Source organism: Takifugu rubripes, chromosome 17, assembly GCF_901000725.2.
Source record: "Takifugu rubripes chromosome 17, fTakRub1.2, whole genome shotgun sequence".
NCBI lineage: Eukaryota > Metazoa > Chordata > Actinopteri > Tetraodontiformes > Tetraodontidae > Takifugu > Takifugu rubripes.
This window is the reverse complement of record NC_042301.1, coordinates 13,846,504-13,868,750: the sequence shown is the minus strand read 5'-3', so window position 1 is coordinate 13,868,750 and position 22,247 is coordinate 13,846,504. Positions and strand designations below refer to the sequence as shown.

At 43.7% G+C, this 22,247-nt stretch overlaps 1 protein-coding gene across 3 annotated transcripts in view; it reads left to right on the top strand.

Annotated features, from left to right (window-relative positions):
* The window catches only part of cntln (centlein, centrosomal protein), a 56,978-nt gene that overhangs the window by 9,998 nt on the left and 24,733 nt on the right, over positions 1-22,247 (top strand). For all 3 annotated transcript variants that reach the window (XM_011612913.2, XM_011612912.2, XM_029851185.1), the window contains exons 10-15: positions 5,120-5,245; positions 8,928-9,047; positions 11,364-11,485; positions 14,567-14,683; positions 19,982-20,082; positions 22,125-22,219. In XM_011612913.2, coding sequence (XP_011611215.2) covers positions 5,120-5,245; positions 8,928-9,047; positions 11,364-11,485; positions 14,567-14,683; positions 19,982-20,082; positions 22,125-22,219 — 681 coding nt within the window. The remainder of the gene's footprint in view (positions 1-5,119; positions 5,246-8,927; positions 9,048-11,363; positions 11,486-14,566; positions 14,684-19,981; positions 20,083-22,124; positions 22,220-22,247) is intronic.

The window sequence follows — 22,247 nt, the reverse complement described above, 5'->3', positions numbered from 1 at the left end:
TAAGCACAGTAAGAACTGGCAGGCACCAGCGTGGCCTCCAGCAGCTTTCTTTTTGTAAGTGTTGCTCTTTTAACACCTCTCTACTTCATCCTCAACCTATTCATGTCTGAGCGCCAAGTCTTTCATGTCAGTTTTCTGATGTCGGTCCCGGACCCTCACCGACACTTTCTGCCCACCCAACCACCTGAGAAACCTTTTATCACACACCGGTCAGATACCAAAGATATGTAAGAGGTGGAGAGGGGTGATTTAGTCCAATAATGTTCTTGAAGGTGATGTCGGAGTTACATTTGTGCTTCTGTCAGCCAATGTGGCGTTTGGGCTTCGGCTCAGTGCCTTTGAATCGCCACCTCAGGGCAGTGGAGACTCTGGTTAATGCTGCTGCCACAGTTTAATTGTCACAGTTTAACAGCTTCATAGGATGTGCTGATTGATGTGTGGACTACAGAGTGTCAAAGACTGAGAGGCAAAGTGCGTATCCATATTTTGTACTCTTTGATACAAGCTTATGTTCATCAATCAATCATTAGCTTCAGGCTTTACATTTGTCTCAACTGGGTCTTAAAGTGCTTCATATAGTTCCAGAACATGTTATAATATGCTAATTACTGGTGATATTATTGCAGAAGCAGTAGTTCCTTTGGCCTTGTAGGCTCTAGTGGTTTTATTTAATTTGTTGGTACTTCTGATAACGCTGCTCCCAGACTGTGGAAGTTAAAAGATATCAGCTCAAATGTTAAATGAGTTACAATCACGCTGCCTCACTTAACCCTCCTAATTTAACCAGCAGCGAAATATAAATACATCATTTAGCCAGTAATTAAATACAATGCTGCAGCGTTCCCCCAGTAATTAATACGACATTTAGAGAAGATGGGCTTGTATGTATGCACGCTGCATATATGTGCGAGTGTGCATGCATGCTGCACTGACCCTTTACCCTGGGCCTTTTCTACAGCTAGGTCAGGCTGAACGGGAGGGGGGGGGGGTCATACTTGTAGGCCTGAGGTGTAATTACAGAAATTCGGTGCACAATAATCTATGTTGGAATTAATATTAAGTTTTGTTTGCTGAGCACATGTAGCTGCTCTCTGGCTGATTTGTTTCTTTAACTTTCTTACCGACTGACATCAAAGTGAACAGATCAGGTATCCCAAGGTATAGCGCTCAGTCAGGAGGGCTTTCTGTTTCCCGCTCTGTAATTTCACTGACAGGTTGTGCGTCTGTGTGCAGGTATGTGTCTGCGAGCTTGTGTGTTTGAATGAAGGTGTGTGTATCTGAGCACATAATCGCAAATTCTGTAACAACTTCCTCCCGAACACCTGTTAAATTCTAATGCTTAGCTTGTTAGGGCAGATTTGATTTTAATTTTAAATGTTATGGTGGAAGTTACCATTGGAGGTGATCAAAGTGTTGATCACAACGGGGGCACCGAAGGGAAACGCAGCACTCATTTGAATACGGACCAGAGCAGCAGCTTTGAACACCCCTCCCACGGTGGTTTTGTGGAAGGTGGTGGGGGGAGAAAGGAGTAGGGCGGGTGAAAGGAATAACACCCATTGTGTTGTATTTCCACACCGTGCTGTTGTATGTCTTCCAGTCTTGTATCAAGTTAAGGCTTTACTGCCAGCTTAACATGTTTAATGTTGAGAATAATGAAAGATTCTGCCAGGATGTCAAATAATAAAGGTTTATCCAGTTTAATCATCCTTTTTTTTGTCAGTTGGTCTGTAGCCTCAGTAATCGATTTGCTAAGGCAACACGTGCAGAAAATATGAAATATTTTCAGAGTAAATAATATAGATGTCTGCACTAAAATTGTGAAATGGTTCCTCCATAATCACGGATGGAAAAATGGCCTTGCGCCCCAATCTTTCAGCTCCAGGGCCTGGACAGTTATCAGCAACTGGATGACCCCCACGCGCAGTAAGATACAATCTAAACAAACAGCCAAGTTGGGAGGATGGCATTGCCAGTTTGGGTAGTCACCATCCGAGTCTTGGAGCAGGCACAGCCCTCATTAGTCCACAAAAAGCTCGCTAAAATGAACGTTTAATCATCAGATGTCTCCAAACCGCATCAGTACATTTTACACCGGTTCAGTGTTTGGCCATTGTCGGAGTTTTGCGGTGATTAAAGACCAGCATTATAATCCATAACAGACCCCAGGCTTTCTGGAGGCTGCCCCACAGTAAATGAGTGGTAAGTTGGTAATTGTACGGGCAAATGGGCGCTCTTTCAAAGCACTGGTTACACTCTCATCAGCACTGGAAAGGGGAAATTAGGCAAGCTCTTTCAATCCAGCAAAGTTTCCTATCAATATAAAAGTCCTTGCGACTTTGGTGCCATTGTTGAAACTCTTTATTTTACACCGTATTTTCCACAGAAGAAATGGTGGCTTATCACAGTGCGTGGGGAGGCTAATACAGTTTTTAAAATGCGCTACCGGTTCGTAACTTCTGTTTTATAATTTGGACTTTTAGACGTGTAATTAAAGTAGTAGTGGCAAACACACGCCTGCACAGATACACCCACCTCTCTGCAGGGTCGCGTTTGGCTTAGGTGAGGCTTTCCTTTTGATCATAGTCATCATTAAAACAACAATCTGAAAATAATTTCCAACCAACAGCCCGTCAAAGAGGAAGAGGTCAACCAGAGGGTTTTCTGTGTGTTTTTATGTACAACGTATTTTCAGTGCTGTTTTACGCACTGTTGTAGCCCGCAGGTAACTGATGAAAAGCTTGTTGTGGATTTTTTTAAAACACTTTTACATGTTGTTTTTCCTATCATTCGGAACCCCATTCTCAAGCCTAAACGTCAGGAGTTAAACGGTTAGTGTACCCTGCTTGTGTGTTTATATCCCTCTTCAGTCCACACAGAGCAATATTTTTAGAGATAACTCATGTTCTGTTTTTTAATACTGCTTTAAAATGACACTCCACTGTTCTTTTCACTAAGTGTTGTCAAGACGATTGTGTGTGTTTGGAACCAGGCCATGTCCAGGGCCAGGACCACACTAATGACACAGGATCCAGCATTGTGTGTGTGTTTTTTTTCCATCTCAACTGCTCTCATTAGATGGGAACCTCTTTGCTGCACAGCTCACCTCATTAATGAAGAACAGCCGTGCGCTGCGGCAGATACGGCCGCTCACACATTCGAGTGTAAAACACTCGGCCCGAGGAGACTGTGTGGGAGGTCTCGGGCTATGTACGCACGCACAATAACACACATGTGCCTGACATCCCAGCCACCGCGCTTTGTCCTTCTATAAAGTCGCTTTCCCGGTTATTCCGAACTCCTGTGTATTGTGGCATGTTTTCTTTGAAGAATCACCGTGATGTTTACAAAGTGCACTTGGTCTGGTGGGGTGGGGTGGGGTGGGGGTGCGTGCCCCCTAACACGGACCTCTCAGCCTGTGCGAGTATGTGCACGGATGTAGTGGTGCGTGTTTGCGCGGCAGGGCCCCTCCTGATTATAGCTGTGACATAATTAAAATTGATCAGATTTGTTTTGTGGCATAAATGGTGCATGTGTAGAACATTAGGTCTGGCAAGTCTCATTTCACATTCAGCTCAAGGGCTCGGCAGCAGACGGGTCACGAGCTTCAGGGAGCACAATCACAAGCCTCGCTCCATATGGTCCTGCCTGCCGCATCCTCACCAATGAGAGCGATGAGTGCCAGACAAGTTCCCCCAAGAACCTAATCGTGTTCAGTAATTACCAGACTGGCTTTCCCCCCACCCCCCATCCTTTCCCTTTTTTTCTTTGCACCTGGATGCCTTCTCATGCTCCTTTAATCATCCCTGCTTATTCTGCGTCCATTCATTTCAATAAACCTTTAAATCTGAAAAGCTCGATTTACTTCATTTAATCTTTTGCCGATTTTATTTGTCAGTTTCTGTTTTTGGAATAAGCTCAGGACCAGGAGGGGAGAGCTCGTGAGTAAAGAAATTCTCCGACTCTCCTAAATAGGATCATTTTTAAAGTACTTTATAAAGATGATGCCGAAAAAAACTGTTCGTCCTCCTGACTCGCTGGAAATTATAAATAATTGTAACAGATGTGCCAATATGGCCGGCCTCCAATAAACGAGGCCCCAGATAATTTGACCAACCCCTTTTGACAGGCCAATTTAATAAAACATGAACAAAATCTTCCTCACTAATAATTTATCATCCCCTCTCCTCCCCTTTGGTTAAAGTTGATTACCCTGGCAGTTAACAAGGTCACGCCCAGATGCCAGGTTTCTGATAATGCAATCAGGACTTGTTGGCAAAAAGGTGATGACTTCCTCGGCAGTTTTACTCCAAACACCGTTTTCCCGAAAATGCCGAGTCCACAGTTTAGATTAGAGGCGTTTTTGATATTTGGAGGGCGCACACAGGGATTCGAGTGTTTAACACTTTTTAAGATTTGGGGCCAATTTATGCACTAAGGTGACAGAATCAAGTGGTATAAAGATAAGTTCACCTTATCCAATGTTGCTTCTTTCAATCTGAAACCTCTGAAGCTTAACATAGCTTAAACCTCACAGTTTTTCTTTTATTACTGAATTCTTTCCTCCTACACAACCGCAGAACGCGTGAGCCAACGGGATTTAGTTTGAGTTTTGATGGTTTGTTTGGGTTTAATTTTACATGGATGGAGTAAAGACAGGCCAACAGCAAGATGTACGATTTTATATATAAAAAAGAAGGGAAGAATTAGCAATGGTAATGCCAGCGATGATCTTGTAGCTGTTGTGGGAATTGCGAGGGGGAAGAACCTTCACCTCACCTAAATGGATGCCATATGTTTGTATAACACTGGCAATTTGTATCTCGATAACTTTAGAGATGGTGATGAGCCATTTACAGTGATGTCCCATCTGCTGGTCTTAGCACAGACTGAATCATTTTTGGGTGTTGACGTGTTTCTCGTTTTTTTTAATGTTGGTGTAATTGGATTTGTAATAATTGCCCACATCTCAGAAAGGTCTGTAAGCGGTTTATATTTGCTCCCAATGAAATCATCTCCACGCTGTTGCTTAAGCTTCGAATTTTCACTTGTGATTTTCACCATGAAATATAACTGATGGGCTGCAGCTCACATACGCTCTGCGTTGCTTTTCTCACAGACGGCAGCAACAGAGCAGGTTGAGACGTCCTGGCCCGACCCTCCCCGGAGCTGTTCCCAAGGACCAGATCTCAGACAAGAGGATCAGATCCTTCATCGTAGAGCCAATAGTTCCGTCCGAAGACAGGTAAAGTACCGTAGTATATACTGTACAGCCAGTAATGACTAATACAGCATGGGGGGGCAGGGGGGGGGATGAATAAACATACACACACCTCACTGTTTCCTGTTCACCCAGATTAGATCAAAGCTATAGAGAATGGAAATGACGGAAATGGTCTGTTGAGAATCATGTGATTTATCTGACCCTGTTTCTGCCAACCTTTGTCTTGAACTCTTCAACACACACACACACACACACACCACCCTCCTACTGTGACCAGACCGACGTGTGCTGCTAGTTTCACGCATGCCTTAGGCTCAGGCACTGGCTAATTTACCGCTTCAGCAGTACATTATGAACAAGAAAGAAGCTTTTGATCTTCTCAGTATTCCTCTCATAAGTTTGGCAGGACATGTTTTCTAGATGGCCTCACTCGTTCTGAATCTGGCTTGAAGACACATTGTTGGATTTCTTCAGCTGTCCTCATTAGAACGTCCATCCAGGTGTTTCTGTTCTAGCAATTTGTACTCTTAATACGCGTAATGTAATAATAAATATGTAAATAATAAATTAAGAACACAAACAGCCCCCTTCCCTTTTCAGTAGGCTCTGCTATGTAGATGTCCAGATATTTTTATATTGAGTCAAACTCAAATATGCTTGTTATTTTGTTTTTATTAATAATCAAAACATGGATTCCGTCCTTTTGCTTCCTAAACCTCATGTATCATCTTGCATTCAGTTGCTTTTTTTAAGGATTCAGCAGCTCACCCAAGATGATGAAAAATGCATGTGTAAGAAACAAATCAGCATCAATACGACATTTTTCGCCCATGTCACGAGTCTGAGTCATCAAGGCTGAGGTGGAATCAAATTACAGGTTTCTCTCTTGTGCTGCCTTCAGGCACATTTGAGCTGACATACTAATGAATCTAAATAACAGCAACTTTTTCAAATATATCCCATGTTTCTCAAAATTAAAAAAAAAATCCTAAAGGACTCACATGACCTCAGGTGTAGGCGCCTATGTTACATCAGTGCATGACCAAGTCATTTATTGTGCACGAAAGAGTTTGAGTTCAGTCACAAGACCTGTAAAATTCCAGCTCAAACCCTATTTGAGGGCTGCACTATTAAAGAAATTAAGGAAACAGGACTCATCACTGCATGTACCTGTATATGTGTTTTCGCAATGTCTGTCCTGAAAATCCTTTCCCATTAATATTTATAAAGCAGCTTGAATATGTTTGATTGGTCTATTCACATAACAGTCAAGGAGACTCGCCTCATTTGACAGTCACTGATATATACTGTAAGTGCTACAGAATAATCTTGTTAATTTTATGACTTTCCACTGTTTCTCTCGACGTACAGGTGGTACATGCTTGCTGTAAAGAAGCTGGCCCGATAATACTGGCACCTGTGCTAACAGTTATGCACCATGTAGCTGGGTTAGCATCTGTTTGGCTGTAGAAGGAGCAGATCCGTGACTGGTGTAAAGCTCTCTTTGCAAATGAAAGTAGGGGTGGAAGTGTAGATGTAGATTGTGCTGTGTGTACAGTATCAAACACCAGCAAGGCTGGTGCGGAGGTGGATCACAGGTGGCCTGCTGATTTCAGTAGAACGCAGTGGAACTTCTGAGAACCCTCATAACATAGCAAGACTCCTTGTTTGCCCTGAAAAACGGAGTTGACCTCTGTGACTAATTATTTTCTCTTTTCATCATCTTCACACTGTGTATCCTGTAAATCTCATAAGAGGATGCATGCCTGATATTTTAAGTGTTACAGATGTTTGACTTTCTTTCATCCAGGCTTTCTTCATCTCTCTCCATCCCCACTACAGTACACTTTCCTCCTCCCTCATCATATCCTCATGTTTACGAAGCCATTTCAGGATGTGATGCACAGGTTAGATCATGGCGGTCATTTAGCTGCTGGGCTGATTTAAACCCGCACACAACGTCATCAATTTCTTTCCACTATCCAGTTTTTGTTTCACTTTGGAAAACATTACCGACATTGTCACAACACCTCCCACACATAGAGAATAGCTTGATTATTCTCCTGAATTTCTGTGAGATAGCAGTCCAGCTGCACCACTGAGACCGTCCGCAGAAAATCTCCGTCGTTTGTCACTGTCACCCTGCCATCATCACCAGTTTTCCTCAAAGACAAACTACACTATGGCTTCTCATGTCTGGTTCTCCCACACAGACAAACAATAAAGTCCCTCCCCCCAGAAAAGTCACGCATTGCTGTCGGTCGGTGGTGCTGTATAGATTATTAGAATTTCTTTTAGTTTCACTCTTTCCCTCATGTACAGAGACTAAGCCAACTGGACCGCTGCTCATCAGAAATATGCAGATCCATCTCCTAATTAGCTACATAGAGTCATTAAGACCGAGTTTGAACACATGGTTGGCACTAATACTGGCATGATACAGCAGCCGGACACCACAGGTCACCGAAGTCAACTGCAGCCCAAGGGCAGATTCCCAATTATCATATAGCAATTGTGTTTTTCCGTAGTTTTAGTTCCCCTCTCCTCTGCGAGATTCAAAGTTGGAATCAAGGTGTTCATAGAAATCAATAGACCAGTTAGGCCAGTGGGGAGGTCAAAACACCCAGATAGACCATGAAACCATCATTTAGGATTGCTTGTCCTTTGCGGGGTTATGGGGTGCTGAAGGTGATCTCGGCTGACATCAGACTTGTGGTGAAGTCCTTTTGCTCTGAGTTGGCCCCGAAGACATGCTTCCTGCAATTAGTATTTTGTGTCAGGTTGAATGGAATGTGGAGGCCTGTGTTATTAACACACATAATACGGGAATCCACAGGTGGTTTATGCAGAGGGGGGATAAATTCTAAAGTTTCATAACTTTAATGTACTAAATATCTTGTTTAGCTACCAGAGTTTTTAGTATGAGGTGCTTTCTATTATAAACCTACTTACTCCCTTGCTTATACTTCTCATCTATTCAAAACCAAGTAGCGGTGTATGTTTAGTCTCTTTGCATATTTTAGCCTGCCATCTGGTCAGCTCTGCCTGGCACCACAGGGGGGCTCATAACCTCTGATATTCATATTCCACTAGCATATTGTTCCCACTGCTTCTCTACAGTGCGGGCCCAGCACTTCTTCACTTCTTTATTTATTTCTACAGGAGAGGATGGCTAGCAGGCTCCCCTCCCCAATCGTCGGCTCTTCCAGTTGTCCTATCAAGTGTAACCTGGAGGCCCCTAGTAGAGCAATTAGAGGAGCCTCCCTGCCCACCTCTTGTAATGAAGCCCAGCACATTCTGGAATCTATAGCCCCTTTAGTCTCCCCTAATGGGACATCATTATTGTCAAAGAAACAATGTAAATGGAAATGAACATACTCATTAGCCAGTCGCAGTGAGAAACCTTTGGCGCTCTCAGCTTGCAACTCCTGTTTCCGAATGCACACACACATACACAGATTCCCTTCCCTTTGGTTCCAGTTCATGTGGACTGCTGCTCCACTGTGCATTTTTTTATGTTTCCAAATGTGTACTGAGGAAGATGATATGCATGTTTTACACAAGATAAAAGACCCATGTAGCAGATGTGGATAATTACAAAACTAGCATTAGAGAGTGTTTCTACAGATCTTTAATATTTCACAGGTGAGCTTCTGTATAAGTCAAGGTTCCACGCCAATGCACCTTCGCTTATCTCTCCTAGGAAGCACCTGTGCTGCGGTCTAGGTCTCTGTCCCCAGCCAGCAGTGTGGAATTGTGCAGTGGGAAGAGAAGAGAAGCAGAACAGAGGATTCAAGACCTTGAAGAGCTGTTGCAATTGAAGGTAACTAGTTAATACTCCTAATATCCTCTCATCTTCTCTTATCAGACTTAATCCCTTTATCCCCAGATCTTCTTTATGTCTTACTGTATAATGTGTATTTCCCTTTTTCACATTACCTCTGCATTTTCTGTCTTTAACCTCTGATAGCCATTTTTCCACATGACGTTGTCTGCAGTTGTCTTGCATCATAGCAAAATTGCTAAATAACCACTAATAATAACAGCTTGTTCCTACGGCCATTATTTCACATGAGATTGCTGCTATCAGCTGTCCAGAGGTCTGGAGCTCGGTAATGGTCATAGTCTCCACAGGGTCAATTGCACCAATGCCGCAGCTGCCTTTTACATGACCTTCTCTTACAGTCACTTACACCCGTGTGCACATAAACAGAATGAGTCCAGACAGTGAAACACTGAAGCTGGACAGAGGCAGCGATTTCTTTCCTTTGAACAGTATTGATTGTATTTGGTATTTAAACTTCATGTTCGCTATCAACACTCAAAATTGGTAAAACGTGTTTTTATTGCCTGTGTTTGAGTTTAGAAAATGTCATTTTATTCGAGTAAATGAGCATATCCTCCTTTGCCATTGTCCTGCCCTCCTTGTTAGCTTTCCTTTTCTTTGCCATCTTTCAGGTCAACCAGGAACTATGTAATTATGCAGAGGTCATCTCCTTTAGAACGCTGTTCTAGGAGCACATTAGGCATCATTTTCCTGTCAGATCTAAAGTGTTACTTCACCGGCAGAAATGTAGTCAGGTAACGCTTAACATAGATTTATATGACACGCATGAGTGTTCTGGTTAATGGTGCCAGCCATTTACGTGTCTACTGCTGGAGGGGCATTTAACAACAGATTGAGAGCGAGACTGTGAATGGCAGCTCAAAGTTGTGACTGTATTAATGAGGCCGTTTGTCAGGAGCAGGGTTTATTGTTTGGATCTGAACTTGAGAAAGAGGCCTTTCATCAGTTTCATTTAATAACTCACCATTACTCCAGTGTTTCCAGTTCATTGCTGTCATGTGGATCCTGTCTATTGGTTTACCATCCTGTCCCATTGACATGTTGACCTTAGTAACTAACAGCAGCAGACAAACAAACACTTCTCGTTACAACAGCCCCCCCCCCCTTCTGAACACTTTCAAGCAAACAATATCTGTTGCTGCGTAATTATTTTTCAGCTTGAGAACATCCAGACATGCGTATGCTGGCCAAGTAAGGGGGTGTATTGATTGGTACGCAAGGGTCTGCGGCTCGATGACCAGAGCCGCGTCACCCAGGGGAAACTCTATAAGGAGCCTAGAAAACCATGATGTGGCTAATTCCCTGCCACTTGCTCGATCCTTCGTTCCTTCCCTGCCATCAGTCCGTTTCAACTTTTATTTTCCCTCCCCCGGCTCCTAGTTCCACCAGTTAACACTGCCCCGGTCTGGCCCCTTTCATTAGAGCCTTGTTTTTGAGAGGTTGGGGCAGCTTGAAGAGGTCGAGGATGTCTTGTCGATGTCCTCTGTGAATAATCCACGCCAGGGAAAATCTATACTTGTCACACTGGCAGTCCGAACGGGCATTGTCTGTGTGTATTTTGTAACCAGTGCATGTTTGTGTGCTCACTCTGTTCTCTTTGTCCTTGTTAATAATAACAGGGCTGAGGGCTCGCATTTCCCTCTCTGCAGGGCAGCCGTGTCATATCAGCAGTAAACAAGCTCCTTCCCTTCAGAAAGCGCTCGACAACTCTCCCTAACCCTGGCCACTCAAGCAGAAACCTGTCCTGGACTCTTCCTTCCACTTTCCCTTTTGATTTCTTTCTGCTCTCATCTCTCTCTTCACTCTATTTCTTCCCCCTATTTTCACCTCCCCCTCAGTCGTTTTCTCTCTCTCCACCTCTGTTTGTCCTATTTGAAAGTGTTTTCTCCATCGCCCACTCTGTTAAGGTCAATGTGATGGGGAGGAGGGGTGCCCCTGACAAGAAAAATCTATATGTTGTCTTCTCGTGCTCCTTCTTTAAAGCTAGATTCCAGTCTCGCTGTGTTTGTAATAGCTGTCAACAAAAGTGTCAGTAACGAGCCCACCAGTGCACACCCCACTGCTGTAAGTCGTGCTGGTCATCAGTAACTCTCGTGCTGGTTAAAGGATGTGTCTGTAACTCTGCTCAGGCTTACATTGGCCCATTTACTCACCGGGTATACGTTGTCTTTGAGCGATGCTTCAGTTGTCCACGGGCTCCTTATCATTAGAGAAAGAGTTCTGATGCTGTTGGTAAAGGTGTGCCAGATTTAGATATATTGGGAAATTGATAAAGATCCCTGTGTCTTACAGATGGAAGAAAATGAGGAGCTGAGAAGAGCTCACGATAATCGCCGGGAACGTATTTGTGTTATTCAAACCCACTACAAGACTGTCAGAGAACAGCTGAGAGAGCTGGAAAAGTCTAATTTCCTGTGAGTATACTATGTCCTGCTGTGTGATAGATGTGGAAATTGTAAGAAAATAATGTACACTCATGAAGGTTTTATGTAGCGTTCATAAAACCCGACAAAGGAACTTGGACAACATCATCAACCGTCAGCAAGAGATGTTTCAGAGCTTAACCTGTTAGAAATTTCTCACAGGTAGTATTAGGATGTCATTGCTCCTCAAATGTTGCCAGACAAAACCCTGAATGCGAGGTTTTGAGAAAATGTATGAAATTCTTCCCTTTGTCTTTGTAAAGCTCTGAGGTCTTAAGCCCCGTCTGGATGGACCATTTTGTGCCAAGTCTGTGTGTGCTTTTCTACATCTCTCTCCCCCCCCAGCGTTCATTAGGATGTGAGAGTCATAGGCTGGAGGTGTCTGGTCCTGGGGGGTGTAATGTGTGTGAGAAGCCCTGTGGAGGGAAGAGGGGCATTTCCTGTTTCAACACATTCTATTCACAAGAAACCACATGACTTTCACTCAAAAAAAGGCTGCATTCACTTGAAGGTTTTGTTTGCTTCACCCTCCAAGCCTGCACCTTTTTTCTCCAATAGTATCGGCCCATTTATTATTTTATTCTATCAACTACTTACATATGCTTGGTGGCCATGTGGAGCAATTGAGACCACCCCCTCAACCTTTCTGTCCGGATTAATTAAAGAAAACAACTGTGCAATACGAGTCCGTGAAAGTGGAGTGAGAAGGGGAGCTCTTTCAGTGCCAGGCTCGACCCGGCTCATGTCAGCTCAGCAGCATGTGTCTGAGACAGTGGGAACAGGACTGAGAGATGTAAACTCCCAACAGTAGTTGTGCCGCTCCTATACGTTTTAGCTGCTCTTTAGAAAACAGTATCTGTACGAAACATCTTGACTCTGAGAAATTCCATGACAGAAAATTGGTTAAGAAAGCTTCGAAGACCAAAAGTCCATTTTAATAAGACCGAGTTGATGTGATATTGACTCAAAGGGCATCTCTGCCCTTTGAGTCACAGCCTTCTATGGTGGTAGTCAGTCACTCAATGTTATGATCCCGCATTCATTTTGCATTAAGCATCAGTCCTAAATAGATCCGAACCCATCGGGGTAATGCCAGTGTGAATGAGACACAATAGAAAATAACTTAAATACTCCCTTTAGTGCTGGGAAGTCGGGGCCCTAACAAGTCAGCGGGGATAGGCACCGAGTCTCATTGCATTTCATGCTCGTTAGGGATTCCCCTGTAGCTTCCATGCTGCGTTGCTGCTGCCTTTTTGGAAAGGGGTCGGGGGTTAGTTACCCCCTTTGTTTACAGGACTAAGATCAGACTCAGATGCAAATACCTGCTGTTCTTAGAAGAGCTTTTTTGTTTTGTACCAAAAATTAATTTGCATTTAAATTTGCTATACCTTCATCTTTTTATTTTACACCATGTCAAAAAAATATTCTCTCGCCACCAAAATCAAATATTAAATTAACGGTAAATAACTGTTTGTGGATAACAAACCCTTGATCACTGTCACTGTGATTGCTCGCCACACCCAGGAGATAACTATCGTCCAGTCGTCAAGCACACGATGCTTCCGTTGCCTCATTAGTATGCAAATTGAAAACAGTTGGCCAGTCCAGTGCAGCGATCCTGCCATTCACCATTACCACCACATTTTCCCAAAATGCCATGTGGACGAGGGAGGAGGGGAAAAAAGGCCAAAGTCTTATTTATATTCGAAAAGGGAAAAAGTTTTTTAATCAGCCGAGGCACGATGGGGGTGAGCAAATAAAATTAAAGGTTATTAAAGCATCCGTACTCAGATCAAAGTTGCGCCCATAAACAGATTCCCCCTGAATCAGAGCAATTAGCCACAGCATCGTGGAAAAGTTCTCTCCATTTCCTCCCGCTTAATAATGGAAACTAGGAAAATCATCGAGGGGAAGCTCTGAGGCCTGAAGAAGATCGCTCTCTCATGGCTCTGCGTTCAACAGCTTTCAGGCCCACTGTAAACAAATTAAAACGTATAAAGTGTTAGCGTGACTTAATAAAGCTTCATACACTTTTCATAAAAAATGCTGTTGGTAAATTACATACTTCTCAAATCACCTTGAGACAATTGAAGCTGAGTGTGGGCAAAATATCATGTTCATCTCCCTCTCCAGGCGCAGCTCCTATGTTCACAGGTACCTGCAATAGAATGAGTCAAGGTGTATCTATCAATCTGTGACTATATAAGTGAGATTATCCTTTAAGTAGCTCCACTCTCTGGGAAAGGAACCAAAGTCAACTCACACACATACACTGCGAATAAGTTCAAGGGCTCTAAATTGCTCACAGGGGCATCAGGAGTATTAAATGAAAACATTTGCCGTTTCTCGGCAACTTCGGTAGTCCCAGGCTTCGGGGTTTAACTGGTATTAGCGTAGCATGGCTGTGTCTACATAGCCCATAATGACCAGAGAAAAAAGAGCCCTCCACTACTGCTCCACCTAAGTGTTTGAGTCTCTGTCAGTGTGTAAGAAAAAGGTGTCATTCTCTTCTCATTTACTGCATTGGCAATCTCCGATTTCTTACTAAATGCCATTTCAGTTTGCAAATTAAAGGCTAATTGGAATCGAATGCGTTAGGCTTGAAATGATTGATGAGTTTGTGGTGTGTAGGGATGCTGCAGGGACTGTGAGTGTGTGTGTGTGTGTGTCTGTGTGAGAGAATTGAAGGCAAATTCAATGGAGGGCGCAGCCACTGAGCACAAAGTGCCATTAAGTATTCATAAGTGAGGTGTAGATATTTGAATGACCTCGTTTGTGAGTGTGTTTTTGCCATTATTTACATTTCCATGGCACACGGGGAATGGTCCACCGCCCTGCCACACGGGCTGTGCCCTGGGCTCTCAAAAACATGCGTGTACATGATTTGCCACTGAAATGTCAAAGTCAAGGCTGCTCATTTAAATACTACTGATGACGGCTGAATAATAAAAAACAGTGCGAGCGTGAGGGGCCGTGTCGTCCCAGGTGAGTTGACCCAGAGATGCCAAGGTAATGTATAAGGGGATGTACAGTGTTTTTCCATTGTTCTTCCATTGTTCCATTTGTTTGTAGGCCTGGTGGAAAGATGCAGCGTGCAGAACCTTGGCAGCTGAGACAAGAGAACTGCGATGCCGTGTGGAACGAATTGACGTACTTCAAAAATCTCACCAGGAAGCTCACAGTTGAGAAGTAAGTGCCATGTTTCAAGTGTCCGCACACGCCATCGGAGCGTGCGTGAATGTGATTTACATGACATAGTAATGTCTTAAGATGCTGACACCTTCATGGTTTCTTCTCTGTGTTCATTTGTTTTATTGTTGCCTGTTTCTGTTTTTTTCATCATCTTTCTTTCCTCCTCTGTCTTTCTCTAGGTGTTGTATGACCATTGTCTCGTTTGATCTTGAGAAGCCCCTCTAACCCAACTGCTAACACTGACCCTTTATGATGCTTCACAAAGCTTGGCCTTGAGCCACAGCCCTCCCCTCCCCTCCCTTTCCTAGCCTTCGCCTTCTCCTCTTCTCTCCGACAGCCTACACTTCTCTCTCCTCCTCTTCCCCCTTTCCCACCCAACTTCCCTGTTGCCACCCCCCAGCCGTCTGCGATAGTGAGGTGGGTTGAGGCCAGAATTCTAGTACTTGCCCCCTCCACTCCCTCTCCTACTTTCCCCCCTGCCCTGTCCTCCTAATCCCAGCTGAACTCATTATGATATAGCCTGACTGCCTCTCTCCAAGCCTGAGCTGTCCGAGCTAATTACAGACTAGCAGCCCTAGTGCCGCTGATGTTGTTAAGGGATGTCCATCCGCCTGCCTGGTCCGCCCGGCCACGACTGGGGCTGAGTACAGCAAAAGAGAGAAACGGATGGGCAGGGGTGGAGCAGAGAGGTGGGGCTAACGGGCTGCGCTGAACATGCAGGGTCCTTGAAACTGACCTGCAAGGGAAATCATAAGGGATGCCGGACAGCCAGGCTTTGTCTGAGCTGTGTAAAAGGTCCGTCCTCTGGAGGGTTAGCGTTGATCCCCTTCATGTGCCCCTGACCAGGTCTACCTTATCGCCTCCACCCCCCCTCCTCCCCCCTTTACTCAGGTGGCTGGTGCAAAGTAAACTAAGCTGAAGTCATCTAACTTCAAGTAAAGACAACATTATCTTCCAGGACACCCATAGCTTTTGGCAGTTCACATTTTAATATTACCAAAATGTCATGCAGATTTAATTGTCTAAAGTTAATCATTGGCAATATTAGACAGTTTTGCATAATATTTTTAGGCTAGCTCATAGCATGTTGTTTGGGAAATTCAGATGGGTGTAATTTGGTTTAAATCACTCATCTACATCCTCAATTCTACTCAACAAGCTAAGCATTTAGTCACTGCCCAACTTCATTTTACCACAGGCTTTCTTCAGTATTTATTGTGGGAATAGGCTCGGTTTTAACATCTCTAAAATGCAAATTTTTGCTGTCAGGAAACTGAAATAGCAAACGTGCTTTTGTCTTTGTGTTGCAGTAACAAGATCATGAAGGCATAACAGCCTGGAGACTCTTGGGACGTGTAGTCTTTGCTTGTTGTTCTGTTGACCGTGTTAGAAGAAAGGTTACACCAGGCAACATTATCCACTAATTGCTAATTTAGATTTAACTCCCGGCAGCTGAAACATTTAGGACCAAATGGAGGCACCTTTGTGAAGCCTTAAATTGCTGATGGTTGAAGTGTTTAAATGTGTGTGCTAAAATTCTCAATTTATCCCCCATTCTCTTCTTCACTGTCATAATATGATGCACAGATGCTCCCTCTCACCTTGTCCAAATCAGCACCGTCTTGCCCCCCCAATGACCATTTGTCAAGAATGAATATTGCTGGGATAACTCCTGCACAGTGGGTCCCCACACTGTTAAGAGGTTATAGAGCACTCCCTCCCAGTTAGCAGTTCAATGAGGCGAACCAACCTCTCCAAGTCGCCACTGCTGCACGGTGACTTTGGGTGAAGTTTACTTTTGTAAATAGTTTTACTCATATTCTTTTCTTGTGAAGGAACAACATTTGGGATCAAAAGTACAAAGCGGTAAGCTGTGAAAGCTTTGGAAACCACCGGTGATGCATGTATTATCATTATTTTGTTGATAGACACATTAATGATACAGAAATACGCGTCTCATCCTCGTCAGCCCATTAAAACTTGCTCGGCAGTCCCGCTGCTGGTTGATGTAGATAACTGGCAAGCAACTGTGGACAGGGTGGGCTATAAAATTCGCAGTGGGATCATTCCACAGTATCTTCTTCATTATGCATCTGTCTGCAGCACTCCGTGTCCATGTGTGATAATTGTTGTTAAAGGTCTGTTGCTGAAAAGAGGCAGGGATTATTAAGGCCCCATAAACAGAATAAACACATGCAGAGCGCTCTCGGCCTTAAGATGCTTTGCTCCGATGACATCAAAGCATAAATTAGTTAGCGATTACTCGAGGAAAAAGCCTCCGAGATCATTTGCGCTGTGGCAGCAGTTGCAGTTCCTCTATAGAGAGTGACTATCGTGGACGTCGTGCTCCCCAGTAAACGACGTTGACTCTAATTAATTTTAATAAAGTTTACCCTGATGGCCTTCACATTCGTCTTTTCCTCCATTTCATCTCGATTCGCTAATAACTAATAGAAGTAATGAGAGTCTTTTGCCCCATGTACCAGAAATTAGCTGGAGGAGGGACACACAAACAGAATGATTTATGCATGTTTTTAAACCAAACGGCACAAGTTTCTTCCTTCATTAATTACTTTGTAAAATAATTATTGATTGGCTAGTTCTTATGCTCCACAGGCTTTTAAAGCACAAAAATGCAGATACCTTAAACACATCTCCCGAAATATAAAATATTGGATCCATTCATTCCTCCTTAAATAGATTATTGCTCATTTATGTGGATATTTGTAGCGGATGCTGTGGAAATATTGGGTTTTTTCACCTGGTGCTACCAAGGTGTGGTGCCCATTTATTTCTTGCCATCATTCTATATCATAATGTATCATTGAAGACTCGCTGCTGCATCACCTGCAGACAAGACATAGCTGTGAGCCTTCTAAACTCCTCCAGGGAGTCCCCGTTTCTGCTGACCACAGTGACTTATCCACCCAAGCTCCCTCCATGAATGAACAGCCCACTAGCCTTATTTAACCATCGGGGACTCACCCACCAAAGCCCCGCAAAACAAGACTCCCTCCCCAGCGATAGAAATGCCAGAGGTGTTTTCACTCCCTCACCCCGTTCCCTAATCTTCCAGTGTATTTTTATGTGCCGCGCGAGAACCCGAGAGTAGTCTGGGATGTGAATACACAATGGCCGCAGATGATGTTGTGTTGTAAACCCTAGTGGATGGAGGCTGGCAGTTTGTGCTTTAAGCTGTGTTCCTCACAACGCAGGTGGAGTCGAGATCAAATGACACGGAGCGGATCGCTTTGGGCTGAAGTTCTAGCGCTGCCCAAGACATAAAATGTTTTCAGAAATGAGGCCAAAGGAGCAGCATGAGGCGCAGGCTTAAATTTCAGACCACCTCATTACCAAACAGAACACCTGTCTGTTGCCGTTAGTTTAGTTTCTTCAATAAAATTGCTCTACCTTCATCCAAACTGAGGGTTTTTATACCTTAGGTGAAGCTGCTCAAGTGGCAAGGGGATTGAAATTTAGCATGCTAGCTTGATTGGATTTAGCTTCCTTGTTTTACTGAATGTCAGGAACAACTGTGGAGAATAGAGTTTTTCCTCAGAGAGCCTGTTTTTTAATTTCAGATTATTATCTGGATGCTCAGTGGGTTTCAGTGTGAGGATTCCAAAATGGACAGTTTATTCAGACTCAGTTTATATACAAATCCATCATTTTCATCATGGATTTGTCAGAAGTCTGTTCATGCCCTGCTTTTATTACAACCCTCGCGGTGGCCTGGAGCTGCCCAGCGCTACAGTTGTACTCAGAACCACTCAGACGTGAAGCATTATAGAGGAGTATAAGTTGCATTTAACTCCCTTTTTTTGGACTGGTGCTTGCCTGCACCCACAGTTAAAGTCTTTTTTCTTCATCTTCTCTGCTTTAGTATGTACATTTAAAGCAAAAGGAATCATTTGTGAAAGAGGTCTGCAGCTTTTTAAAAAGTTATATTTTCAAAGTTTTTCTATCATTATCTATAAAACTTTCCAAATGAAATAAGGATGAGCCCAAACACAAATCTTTAATCTGATTCATTGGCATTTTTTAAAACCTCTGCTAATTCTGTCTGGACAGAATCACTGAGTACGACTATACGAACTATATGATCTCTACTACAGCGTTCTGATGGGAAACTGGAGGCGTCTCTCCAACGAGCTCCACATGCAATCGTATCCTTCATCCCTCCGTGATAGAAGCTCATCCTTCAACAAAATTGAATGTTTTGCACGCGAAGTTCAGTTTGGCATCAATACTATCAGCATGTGAAAAGACATAAAAGAGAAACATGAGATGGAACCAGCAGCCTCCACATACTGCATATTTCAGCTCATTTGTCCCATTAGCAGCCTGGACACATAAGGCAATGCCGGTGCCTCATCGACTTGAGTTCATTTATGGAGTAAAATCTATAGAGGAGCGACACATATCCATCTGCTTCCTCAACCCCCCTGAGGGAGAGTCATTTCTGGACTTATTTAACGTGCGGTCAGCCATCGGACCGGGCCTCTGCTGGACTGCGTGGGCTGAAAAGCTAATTACTTTTCTTCCCTGTGCGATGGCGATAACTTTTCCCAAATCATTTTTCTCTTCAAATACTTGGGGAGGAAACTGCCTTGGTTAATGTAGACAGGAAAAAAAAAATGGATCGATTTTAAATGTAGTAAAATTAAAATGACATCATGCCACAAATGCCCTGTATGTCCTTAAACACTTGGAGTGTATCTGCCATGCTGCACTTCCCAGTGGACAGAAGACCTGCTCCTGTAATGAGGTTAATTCAGGGAAGAATGCCACTACAGTAGAAGGAGCTTGTTTTTAGCGCTTCTCTCTGACTCTCTGGAGCAGAGGGGAGGGAAATTAGGTGTATGTTTCAGGTGTGCTCGTCTCAGCGGGCTTGTGCGTATCCTCTGTAGACTTTAGCTGGGGTCCTAATAATAACTTGAAAGTGCAAAGTCTCAAGCATGGCTCCACATAATTAGCCTTTAGCAGGAATCAAGCTAATTGCAGGGAGGTAATTGTGCACACCTTCTAGTCTGACTGTTTCTCTTTCTTTCTATGTGTGTGTCTCTCACCAACATATACACACACTACATTGTTGTTTTCATGTTTCTTGTCACTTTGATTTCCTAATGAATTATAAAGCATTTTAATTAGTCAAAGTCGGTGCTAAAAAAGCCAGCGTGCCAGATTTCAAGTTTTTGCCATAAGAGTCCACAGTGAGCTCTTGAAATATTCATGCCATTCTTTTGGGGGGAAAAAAGACACATCTGACATGCTGTGTGAACATCGTGTCTGCAGAACCAGCCTGGAGGAGGAGCTGGACATGCTGCGAGTCCAGGCTGCCGTGGACCGGGCCACCGTCAAGGAGCTCCACCTTTGTCTTGCTAATGAGCACATGGGTAAATAGAGAAAGTGAATGATTCTGTACCAAACTAGTAATCAGAAATTTCGCCTGTAACAGAAGATAGAAAGAACGAGAGGACACATGTGAAGTATCCCTTTTACCTCTGGGCCATGTGCACGTGTGAGGAGAATTAATTAGATGACTCCCGGTGGATTCAACAAGACAATTCAATTAGGACTTGATCAACTCCTTGCAAGTTGATTGGAAGTTCAAGTGGCATCCATCTTGTCCTGCATATATCCTTCGCACAGTTGTAACGCGCTGCTTTTAATCCAATCTGCTACCTTTTGTCAGGCTAAGTCCATTGAGTCCACCGGTCTTAATTAACTGGTTCAATAACAAATCTGTTCTAGATCACTTTAATTTACCTCACAACCAATAAAGTGTCAGGTGGAGCTACAAGTATCTGACACTAATTTAAATAGCAGATCCTTTCCTATTGACAGCCAAGTCAGGAGAAATGCTCCAACGTAAGATCCTTCAAAATGGCGAGTTTATCCTGGTGTCGTTTGCTGGTTGATTCTAACCCATTTACATACCCACGGTGCATTGCTGTAAATCAATGCACAGTGGAATTGAAACAGAAATTGTCTTTGTACAATATTTTTCGACTACTTCTATTTAAATATTTGCCGTTTTATTCACTGTATAAAAAGCAGTTTTAATGGTTCGTTTCAAAATAGGATAATTGTCCATATTGTCAGTATTTAAATTGGCATGAAACTGTCCAAACTGCCATTTGAGTTTGTCACTTTTTTGGGGTGGGGTGGGGGGGGTCACCAAAAACTCATGTCAATATTAAGAAAATGCTATTAATGGCCAGAAAATCTGCTGCAAAGGAAACTCTGCGGCCCGATCAAAGGGATTGAGATTTGAAGCGCTCACGCCAAGATCACGCTAACAAAAGGCAGCAGATGAAAGGAATAGGAGCTCTCGTACTGCAGCCGGCGAGAGCACGTGGGAGGGACGTTAATATATGCTGCGCTGCCAGGACCTCCTTCAACAGCATGTGACTGGGGAGCCACCGCGACTTCTTATCAAGGAATCGCTGAGGTGCCAACTTCCATGCCACCAGCACCGGCGCGGGATAATTGTCTCCCAACCTGGTTATGTATCCATCGAGCCCGGCAGCCCTCCTGTCCTATTTGGTGCTGCGTCTGATCCAGTGTGACGCGCCGAGAAGACAAAAGACTCGGCTAATTCAGAGTAACAAACTTCCAACGCAAGGCACGGGGAGCCCCGCTTCCTCCACGCTTTTTTTTTTTTCTCCACGCTTTTTTTTTTTTTTTTGTCTTAACTCACCGTCCAGAAGATGAGCTGACCTGAGAAGATCAGGTCCTGAATGCTCAGCATTTCCGGCCACGTCCTATAAATGATTTTCGTCACGTTTGCGTGAAAGTGAAGGGAACAAAGTTCTGTGTTGGGGTTTTTTTTTGTGTTTTCCATCATCCTCATCCATCACAGCATTCCCATTTACACCGGTCGGACTCTGAATGTGCAACATGTGTGCATCACATCCCAAGTCACTGCTGTATTCATGGTGTTGTAATCCTAAAGCTCAAAACATACAACACGTCTGCCACGGCCACTTTTGAACTCCTCAACTAAAGAATTATACTAGTCTACAGAGATTAGTTGTGCACTGGGGAAACTCCGTTGACTACAAAGCTGTGCAGCCCGGGGCTTTGTGGTCGCGAGGGATTCCAGCGCTCTTCATTGTTTGTTTTGGTTCCCCTGAGAGAGGTTGCACATTGCATGTGTCTGCGTGTGCTTTTGAACGCTGATTTCCTCTTTGTGGACCGCTGAAGGAAGAACACAGGTTAAGATTTTAAAATGAGCGAATAAAGGGAATATTTCACTGTGGGTTCCTTTGAGTTGATTGATGAAAAGAAAAAGGAACTGGGTCCCTGTGAGGAAGATCAGGACCCTCATAATGCTAATTGACTTAATGTACCCTCTGACGTGAGTTTCGTTTTGAACGAGCAGCATAAGTTTGATGGGTTGTGTCACAATAATCTGCTTTGTTCCTGCCTGCAGAATTGCTGCACAAAGTGGGAAAGCGTGAGGTCAAGAGCAGCGCGCCAAAAAAAGCCTCTATTTCTTCTGTGCGACTGGAACAGTCATTTAAAAAGGTACAGCACTAGACCGCCATTAAAAGTT